The sequence below is a fragment of the Otolemur garnettii genome, unplaced genomic scaffold, assembly GCF_000181295.1.
Source record: "Otolemur garnettii isolate 467f Iridium unplaced genomic scaffold, OtoGar3 scaffold00009, whole genome shotgun sequence".
Lineage (NCBI taxonomy): Eukaryota > Metazoa > Chordata > Mammalia > Primates > Galagidae > Otolemur > Otolemur garnettii.
The window spans coordinates 2549585-2560142 of NW_003852404.1; the positions used below are offsets into that span (position 1 = coordinate 2549585).

Sequence of the window (10558 nt, forward strand, 5' to 3'; positions counted from 1 at the left end):
TTTTTTTAAAGACTATAATAATAGGCTGGGTGAGGTGGTTCATGCTTATAATCCTAGCACTCTGGGAGGCTGAGGCAGGTGGATTGCTTGAGCTCAGGAGTTCAAGACCAGCATGAGCAAGAGCAAGACTCCATCTCTGCTAAAAATAGAAGTGCATAGTGGTACACACCTATAGTCCCAACTACTCGGGAGGCTGAGGCAAGAGCATCACTTAAACCCAGGAGTTTGCGGTTGCCGTGAGCTATGATGCCACAGCACTCTACCCAGGGTGACAGAGACTCTGTTTTAAAACAAAAAACAGAGATTATGAGAGTCTGCTAGATATGGCGTCTTCCTTGCTAGCAGGCAAGCAACTAGTACGTGCTTTGGGCCCCAGTGGGGAGCTGGAGCCATAGCAGCTGCCCCAAAAGTTGCAGGCTGAGCTTGAGACTGCGCTGGGGAAAAAGCACACAGGACATGATAGCTCCAGCGGCCCCCAACACTTTCGTCTGATCCGGGATCGACATTAGCACCCGAGAGAAAGGGATTCCACAGTATACGAGCTCCTGGAAGGCAGTGAAATCTATCTCCCAGAGGTTGTGCAGCCTCCTCGGAACCCAGAGCTAGTTGCCGGCTGGAGAAGATTAAGATACAGCTGGCCAATGAGGAATATAAGCGGATCACCGGCAAAGTCACCTGTCAGGACTCAAGGCATGATGGGAGTCTCAGCAAGTGAGATCAGTGAAGGCTCTGGTAGTCGCTATCTTCAACTTCACTGTCACGGTGGCAGCTGCCTTTGTTTGCACTTACCTTGGAAGTCAGTATATCTTCACAGAAATGGCCTCGCGTGCGCTGGCTGCATTAATCTCGCCTCAGTGTTGGGTCTGGCCGAGCTGTATGTCATGGTGCAGGCAATGGAAGGCGAGTTGCTAGAGCTGTAACTGATGCTTCATCATCAAAGTCCAGAGGAGGTTTTGGAGGCTCCAAGCTCCTGACTGCCAGTCACTGACTGTTAATCTATCAGGCTGTTCATACTCAGCTACAGTTAGAAGACCAGGCCAGACCACGTGCTGTTCCTGTGGTAGAGACTCCCCCCTTGTGAATTTCCAAAGGGAGATCCAGATAACATATCTTTAAGACTGGAAGCACTGATTTGTCAGTACCTTCTCCGGAACCCTGTGCCGGGCTGCCTTCTCCAGTCCCTTCTGGACACTGCTTAGAGTGGAGTTTTTCCAACAGGAATAAATGGAATCCAGGCCTTCTCAGAAGTAGATCACACTGCCTTGAACTTGTCTGAGTACACAAATCTGTCCTTTTCCATACGTTTTTGGTAAAGACCTGTAGTTGAGATCAGAAGCCTCCAAGAAAGTAGAAAGGATCTCCTTTCTCCAGTTTATGTGGGGAAAGGAAATGATGAGAGGACAGAAATCAAGTGAGGGAAAGATGGGTTGTTACTGGATAGCAGAAATGGAAACAAGGCAGCTAACTTTTTGGAAAAGGAAAAGGAAGGAAGATAAAACCTCAGGCTGAGCAAGATCGGATGACCAGCTGTGGTCCTTCCTCTGCGAAATGGAGCCAAAGACTCTTGTGTTCTCCTGAAGTCTTTGTAATGTTTAACTTAGGAGAATTGAAATTAATGGTGTGATGATGGAATTTCTATAATGCACTTAAAAAGGTGTCAGCCTTAGTTACTTATCCAGTAGATACAGTGTTCAGTTTTTATTTCAAATCCTGTGACCACTGACACCAAACACAAAAGTTTCCATACTTCGGATAACTATTCAGGGTCTGCTCCTAGTGGTAGACTCTGTTCACTGTGTGTTCCTGTAGTTTTGTGTGTTTTCTCTTCAAAGCAGTTTTCTGTCTTAGCTTTTATACTCATTAGCTCAGTGGACATTTCCTCTGCAATGGTGACCAGTTTCCATTAGTTGGGGGAAAGTGTCAGCTATGAGAAGAAAAAGTATGTGGTATTTTACTGTGTTCCTAGTAACCTGAACTATTTAAGATCAGAATAAAAAACTACATTGGAAAAGAAAAACAAAAACAGAGATTATAATGATGTATTTTTTTATTGTACCTTTTCTTTGCTTAGAGTATTTAAATACACAAATACTTACTGTTGTGTTACAGTTGCCTACAGTTTCCTATAGTAACATGCTATCCAGGTTTGTGGCCTAGGAGCAGTATACGATACCACATAGCCCAGGTGTGTGTAGTGGACTATAACATCTACCTTTGTGTTTGTATACCTCTGTGATATTCCTACAGTGATGAAATCACTTGACACTGCTTTTCTTAGAACATATCCCTATCATTATGTAACATATGGCTGTGTATTAGACGATCTCAGTAATTAAAACGGACATTTTTATATAAAGAATCCCTACAGAAAATAGTAAGGAGAGGTCAAAGATGTAACACACTATTGACAAAACAAGCAAGATGAGAAAGCTGGTTAGAAGGAGAATATTAGTAACTGATAGATGGTCACTAGTCTAGAGAAAAGAGACCAGTAGAAGGAGCAGGCATGGTGGTTCACGCCTGTAATCCTAGCACTCTAGGAGGCCGAGGAGGGTGGATTGCCTGAGCTCAGGAGCTCAGAGACCAGCCTGAGCAAGAGCGAGACTCCATCTCTAAAAATAGCTGCGTGTTGTGGCAGGCGCCTGGAGTCCTAGCTACTTGGGAGGCTGAAGCAAGAGAATTGCTTGAGCTGAAGAGTTTGAGGCTGCTGTGAGCTATCATACTATGACACTCAATTCCAGGGCGACTGAGTGAGAGCTGTTTCAAAAAAAAAAAAATCCAGGACAGTGGAATGTGATTGAAAAGTGAATTAGGAAAAAATGGTTAATGTCCTGCAAGTCCATAAAACTGTAAGCTGTGGGGTTATCTTTTCTATGAGATAATTCATTTGCATCTATTTGCAAAAAAAAAAAAAATTTACAATGTATCCATTTTCCCCCAGAAATCAATAACTAATTCATTTCAGTTGTTTTTAGTGTGATAAAAGACATGTAACATAAAATTTACCATCTTAACCATTTTAATTTTTTTTTTTTTTTTTGCAGTTTTTGCCCAGGGCTGGGTTTGAACCCACCACCTCTGGTATATGGGGCCGGTGCCCTACTCCTTTGAGCCACAGGCGCTGCCCTCATCTTAACCATTTTCAAATAGGCTGCTTAGTAGTATTAATGCATTTACTTTACCCTTCCCTCCCAGCCCCTGGCAGCCACCATCCTACTTTCTGCCTCTATGAATTTGTCTACTCTAGGTACCTCATAGACAGAATCATATACTATTTGTCTTTTTTTTTTTAGACAGAGCCTCAAGCTGTCCCCCTGGGTAGAGTGCTATAGCATCACACCTCACAGCAACCTCCAACTCCTGGGCTCAAGCGAGTCTCCTGCCTCTGCCTCCCAAGTAGCTGGGACTACAGGCGCCCACCACAATGCCCAGCTATTTTTTGGTTGCAGCCGTCGTCGTTTGGCAGGCAGGGCTGGATTCGAACCCGCCACCTTAGGTGTATGTGGCTGGCACCTTAGCTATTTGAGCCACAGGCACCAAGCTTACTATTTGTCTTTTATAATTAATTTGTTTTGCTTAGCATAATGTCCTCAAGGTTCATCTACTTTGTAGCATGCCAGGATTTCCTTCCTTTTTAAGACTGAGTAATATTCCATTGTATGTATATACAATATTTTATTTATCCATTCATCTGTCTATGGATATTTGAGTTGCTTTCACATTTGGCTATGAATAAGGCTGTTATGAACATGGGTGTACAAACATCGACTTTCAGTTCTTTGGGGTATATCTAAAAAAGTGGAATTGGTAGAGCAATTATTCATTTTTAAAATGTAACATCAAACTTTACAAAGTCTGGATCCTAATCTTTTTTTTTTTGAGACAAAGTTTTGCTTTATAGCCCTCAGTAGAGTGCCTTGGCCTCACAGCTTACAGCAACCTCAAACTTTTGAGCTTAAGTGATTCTCTTGCCTCAACCTCCCAAGTAGCTGAGATGACAGGGGCCTGCCACAAGGCCAGCTATTTTTAGAGATGAGGTCTTGCTCTGGCTCAGGCTGGTCTCCAACCTGTGAGCTCAGGCAATCCACCCACCTCAGCCTCCCAAGTGCTGGGATTACAGGTGTGAGCCACCACGCCTGGCACCTAATCAATCTTAAATATTAAGTCAAACAAAGTTACCATCCCCTAAAGCATCAGGTGACCAAGAGGTGGGCCTATTAGGTGATATTCTAGAATGGCTGTGAAACCACACACAGTAATCTTTTACCTCATTTCCAGTTTGGGATCATTTTTCTCAGCAGTCCACCCATGGAGAGTCTAGGGGTCCTGTATTATCAACTATTTTATTTCCACTGGCTAGGCCCAGAAGAACTGTTGAATGAATGAAGGGGCCTACATCACCAAGAGCTGATGCTTGCAAACTGCCTGTCAAAGAGTCTGGCACATTGTGGGTGCTTAAGACATAGGAGGAGTTAATATTATTGTTATGCGGCAGCTGGGTGGGGGAAGGGAGCTGGTTATGACTCAAGGGAGTGGGGGTGGCCCTGACTCTTGTCATGGAGGGGACTGAGAGAGGGTCCTGGGGCCTGGGTGCCTCCATGTCATAATGCTGGGGGAACTATTATTTCTCTTGAGGAGTCTTCATGGGCTACTCACCTCCTCAGGCACCATGGGAGCAGTGGTGGCTTGGCTGATAAGCTATAAGCCAGCTTTGTTTGGATTCCTGCTCTTTCTCCTGTTGCTTAGCAACTGGCTGGTCAAGCGTGAACACAAGTCTACCCACTTAGAGGTGAGCAAGAGATGGCTTGGCCTCAGCTGAGGGGGCTAGGGTCTGTATAACTAGATTGGGGGTTAGGGCACAGGGCGGGTGTCAGAAAAATGGGGCAAGACTGAGCAATCCAACACTCTGGTCCCTGCTCGGCAGCTTCCTCTTGGCTGACGGTAGACAAATCACTTTCCTCCCCAAGGTCTTAGTGGCCTCAGTTGTAAAATGGGAACCATCCCAGACTCTCCCACCAGTTTGATGTCCACTTGCTTTGGTAACAAGTAACCAAACATAGTAAACAACTCCTTTAATGTGGTAAAAATTAAAATGGATGAACCAGAGTTACACGTATCCACACAGATACATCTCTGAGATACGATATTGGAGATAGCAGAAATGTACATAGATTGTGGGGTCTTTCATATAATGTTTAAAAAAACACCCCAAACAATACCCTATATAGTTTATGGACAATATATGTCCTGAAAGTATTTTAAGGCAGAATGTCTCAACCTCGACACGATTGCTATTTTGGGCCAGATAATTCTGTGTTGTGAGGGACTATCCTGTGCATTATTGGAAGTTTGGCAGCATCTCTAGCCTCTTGCCATGAGATGCAGGTTGGTGTCTCCAGACATCACCAAAATGTCTCCTGGGGGTGGCGCCCATATCTGTTGACAAGGTGCAGGCCACATACACCAAGGGTGGCAATTCAAACCTGGCCCCGGCCAGCTAAAAACAACAATGCAACTGCAACAAAAAAAATAGCTGGGCATTGAGTCGGGCACCTGTAGTCCCAGCTACTTGGGAGACTAAGGCGGGAGAATCGCTTCAGCCCACGAGTTTGAGGTTGCTGTGAGCTGTAACGCCACAGCATTCTACCCAGGCTGACAGGTTAAGACTGTCTCAAAAAAAAAGAAAAAGAAAAAGAAATGTGGAGGCTGTGTTCTTGTGGCTCAATGGTTAGAGCACCAGCCCCGTGCATGGGGTGGGAGGTGGTGGGTTGGAACCCAGCCCAGACCTGCTAAACAACAACAACCCAAAAAAAATGTGTGGGAAAAATAAATACCAATTTCAGGAGTACAGTTGAGGAGATGATGTTCAGGAAGGGAGGGGGAAACACTAAAGGAGAGAAGTTCAATTATATTTATGATATTTTGTCTTCTTTTTTTTTTTTTTGAGACAGGGTCTCACTATGTCGCCCCTGGTAAAGTGCTGTGGCATCACAGCTCATAGCAACTTCAAACTCTTGGACTTAAGTGATTCTCTTGCCTCAGCCTCCCAAGTAGTTGGGACTACAGGGGCCCACCACAATGCCTGACTATTTTGTTGTTGTTGTTGTTATTGTATTTTGGCAGGCCCGGGCCGGATTCAAACCCCGCCAGCCCTGGTGTATATGGCCAGCACCCTAGCGGCTGAGCTACAGGCGCCGAGCCTTAAAATTATTTTAAATTGCTCATGAACTTTATAGACACCCTGTAACATTTGCCTTTTTTGCTTGCCTGAAATATTTATTTTTAAAAATGTTTCTAAAGACCAATTATTGTAGCTGAATCCAAGAAGAAAAAATAACCAGGTACAGTGGCTCATGCCTGTAATCCCAGCACTCTGGGAGGCCAGGGTAGGTGGATTGCCTGGGCTCACGGGTTCAAGACCAGCCTGAGCAAGAGCAAGACCCTGTCTCTAAAATTAGCCGGGCGTTGTGGTGGACACCTATAGTCCCAGCTACTTGGGAGGCTGAGGCAAGAGGATTGCTTGAGCCCAAGAGTTTGATGTTGCTATGAGCTATGACTGCACAGCACTCTACCGAGGGCAACATAGTGAGACTCTGTTTCAAAAAAAAAAAGAAAGAAAAGAAAAAAATGAAGTGTTATCATTAACCAGGGGAGGGGTCAGACGAAGATTACAGAGATAATAGACTGTCATGTGTCCCTGAGACTTTTTTTTTTTTCAGTTTTTGGCCGGGGCTGGGTTTGAACCTGCCACCTTCGGCATATGGGGCTGGCACCCCCACTCCTTTGAGCCACAGGCACCATCCCAGAGCATGTTTTTTTGGTTTTTGGGGGGTTTTTTAAGCTGTTTTTGGCTGGGGCTGGGTTTGAACCCGCCACCTCCAGCATATGGGGCTGGCCCTACTCCTTGAGCCACAGGCACTGCTCCCATGAGACTTTGAAATTGGAGAATTTACCAGGCCTAGCAAAATGCTCAGAGAGGGATGTTGGAAAAACAAAGGGCCTGAATATGGATACATCCGGGCTAAGCAAGGGCTTTCTGTCCTCTGTGACTGGCAGATTCACAGGCTACCTCATTTATTCCTATGAACCAAAGACAACCATGGGACTTGGGACTTTGGGGCTGTATGATGCTGAGAAAGTGGCCTGCCCCTGGGCCTCAAGTCTCATCCCCTCGCAGGCTTGTGAGAATCTATTAAGATAATGTGTATAAGCCACCTGTCATGGAGCAGGTGTTCAACCGGGGACAGGATTATCATTATTAACCAACTTTCCCCCTTTCCTGGTGGTGGGGCACTTAGGAGAAGGCGGAGAAACCAAAGGCTTCTGACAGCAACTATGAGGCCGACAAGGCCACGAAGAATGGAAAGAAAGAAGTAGAAAGGATGAACGCTTGCTTCGCCCTCCAGGACAAGGTCTATGAGCGGCTGTTGGTCGGTGAAATGAAGCTGAAGGTCTTAGAAAATCAGATGTTCATCATATGGAATAAAATGAATCGCCACCGGCGGTCATGCAGACATCGACATTTTTCCACAAGGAGACACAGGCTGAGGAGGCACGAGTTGACTTGCTCCACCCTCTCGGATTGTACTTCCAGTTACCCCACCTGCTGAGCCTGAGGTGGCCTCTGCTGATGTTACCTTGACTCAGTAAAACCCAGTCGGAGGCTACTGAACGTTCTTTGTAAATCATGTTGCCGGTTTTAGCGGTGCCTGGGCTCCAGGAGGAGACATAGTAGGTCAGCCAGGGGGCCAGCACACAGTGAGCTTGCACACAGAGAGCTCTGGAGCCCATCTCTTTCTAGAGCCTTCTCTTTCCGTTGGGGCCACCTCTACCCTGGCCCTGGTCTATTCTGTTCACCTTGGGTCTCCCCTCTCACCCTATGCTCAGAGGCCAGAGCCAGTCCTGCCAAGCTGGGCTCTGACCGCATTTTTCTAGCCTGTTCTTAAGCCAACGTCTTGCCACAATAGAGGACCCAGTAAAATCTACATTTCTTCCTGTGGTGTTCAAGCTTGCCGTGACCTGACTCCCTTCCGTCCCTTTTCCCTGTCTGTCACTTTCCTTGGACACTTTTAACTCTATGCTAGAGTATCTTAAACATGAGTTGGCCAGGCATGGTGGCTCATGCCTGTCATCCCAGCACTCTGGGAAGCCAAAGCAGGAGGATCCCTTGAGCTCAGGAGTTCAGACTAGGCTGAGCAAGAGGGAGACACCATCTCTACTAAAAATAGAAAAACTGGCTGTGCGTTGTAGTGGGTACCTGTAGTCCTAGCTCCTGGGGAGGCTGAGACAAGAAGATCTCTTGAGCCTAAGAGTTTGAGGTTGCTGTGAGTTAGGATGCCACAGCACTCTACCCAAGGTAGCAGAGTGAAACTATCTCAAAAACAAACAAAATGAGTCATCTGTATGTCACCTCTGTAATTTTTGCCATAACCAAGAACCACCTCAATGTTTAACTCAATAATCCCTTTAAATCAACTCCTTATTCCTAAGAAAATTGATCTGTAAAGGAAAAAAATAACAGTTTCTTTGTAAATTCAAAAATATAGTACCCTTGATTTAAATGGAACACAACTGTAAAAATAAAGATTACGAAAACAAAACCATATTGTTAATCCAAACCAGAGCTAGGGTGCCGACTGAGGGATCTGGGCCTGTGAGTTTTGTTTTAAAAAGTGATATTAACAAGTGATAGAGTTTGAAAGACTGGCTAGCACCTGAGACTTTTCTCTACAGGGAGCATTGGAACAGAAATCACTACCTTCCTGTCTGATTCAGTGTGACTTTAATGCCATGATGACGCCCTATTAAAACTTGTCTGTCTCAACACAGGTCTCATGCGCTCTAAGCAAACCAGAGGTCTTGCCATCCCCCAAATGCGTCCGCCTCTTTGGTCCTTTTTTCTTCCTCTGTGATACCTCCCCCCCTTGTACTGCTATAATTCTTTTTTTTTTTTTTTTTTTTGAGACGGAGCCTCAAGCTATCGCCCTGGGTAGAGTGCCATGGCATCATGCTCACAGCAACCTCCAACTCCTGGGCTCAAGCGAGTCTCCTGCCTCAGCCTCCCAATTAGCTGGGACCACAGGCGCCCGCCACAACGCCCGGCCATTTTTTGGTTGCAGCCATCATTGTTGTTTGGCGGCATCATCCTATCTCACTGTAACCTCAAAATCCTGGGTCAAGTGATCGTCCTATCTCAGCCTCCTGAGTAACTGGGACCACAGATGCACACCATGCCTGGCTAATTTTTAAAATTTTTGTAGAGACAGAATATCCCTGTTGCCCAGGCTGCTCTTGAACTCCTGGGCTCAAGTAATCCTCCGACCTCAACCTCCCAAAGTGCTAGGATCATAGGTGTGAGGCACTGCCGTTGGCCAACACTAAATCTTAAAGAGTTGAAAATAATCTTTTTTGACTCCATGTTTTGCCTTCCAGACATACTGGGGGCAGAAGTCCGGTCCCCAAGGCTCTAGGTGATCACTAACCCCATGATTTTGCTGGGTGTAGCTCCTACCCATAGTTCTGCTGGATGCTGCCCAAGGAGGGACTTTCTGCAGCAGCTCAGCCCTGTGGCAGGTCTCTGCCCAGCTTCCTAGGCTCTCTGAGGAATCCCCTGAAATCTACGTGGAGGAAGCCTTGCCTGCCCAGCTTGTGGGCTCTTCCTACCTACAGATATCTCAGCACATGGATGTCACCAAGGCTCACAGCCTGTGCCCTCTAGAGCAACGCCTGAGTTGCACCTGGGCCTGCTTTAGCCACACCTGGGGTAGCTGAGCAGTACAACACCAAGATGCAGGAAGGTGGCTCTGGGCAGGGAGCCTTGAGGTCTTATAGGTGTTCTGGACTTCTCTCCCACGTGGTGCTGTCTTAACGGTTTTTGCACTCTGGGTCTGTGATGGGCATGGCAGTCCCCAGGATCACCAGAATGCCTTTGGGGTCATTCTTACATTGCCTTGAGGAATAGCCCCTGGCTTCCTTCTAGCCATACTGATCTCCTTATTAATTGGTAGCATGACCACACCCTGTTTTTCCTCTCCTAAATGCACTTTTTTATTCTTTACATGGCTAGGGCTGAGCATTTTTCCAATGTTTACATTCTGCTCCCCTTTTAATTATAAATTCCATCTTCATTTTATTTATTTATTTTTTTGAGGCAGAGTCTCACTTTGTCACCCTTGGTAGAGTGCTATGGCATCACAGCTCACAGCATCCTCAAACTCTTGTGTACAAGTAAGTGACCCTCTTGCCTTAGCCTCCCAAGTAGCTAGGACTACAGGCACCTGCCACAATGCCCAGCTATTTTTAGAGATGGGGCTTGCTCTTGCTCAGGGTGGTCTCTAACTCCTGAGCTTGAGTGATCCACCCGCCCTGGTCTCCCAGAGGGCTAGGATTACAGGCATGAGCCATCACCCCTGGTCTATAAATTCTGTCTTTAAATCATTTATTTCTCCTTGTGTTTTACTGTAAGCAGTTAAGAGAAGCCATGCTCCATCCTAAACCCTTTGCTGCTTAAAGATTTTTTTCTGTCAAATATCCTAGTTCACCACTCTTTTTTTTTTTT

The 10558-nt window shown here is 46.0% G+C and overlaps 1 protein-coding gene and 1 pseudogene across 1 annotated transcript; both read left to right on the forward strand.

Moving 5' to 3' along the window:
- The first annotated feature begins 323 nt into the window (after positions 1–323).
- Positions 324–936, forward strand: LOC100948573 (annotated as a pseudogene).
- A 3670-nt stretch (positions 937–4606) lies between these two features.
- TEX46 (testis expressed 46) lies at positions 4607–7610 on the forward strand. Its single transcript, XM_012801457.1, has 2 exons — positions 4607–4789; positions 7299–7610. The coding sequence occupies exons 1-2, from the start codon at positions 4607–4609 to the stop codon at positions 7608–7610; spliced, it is 495 nt and encodes a 164-aa protein (XP_012656911.1).
- Positions 7611–10558: the final 2948 nt, after the last annotated feature.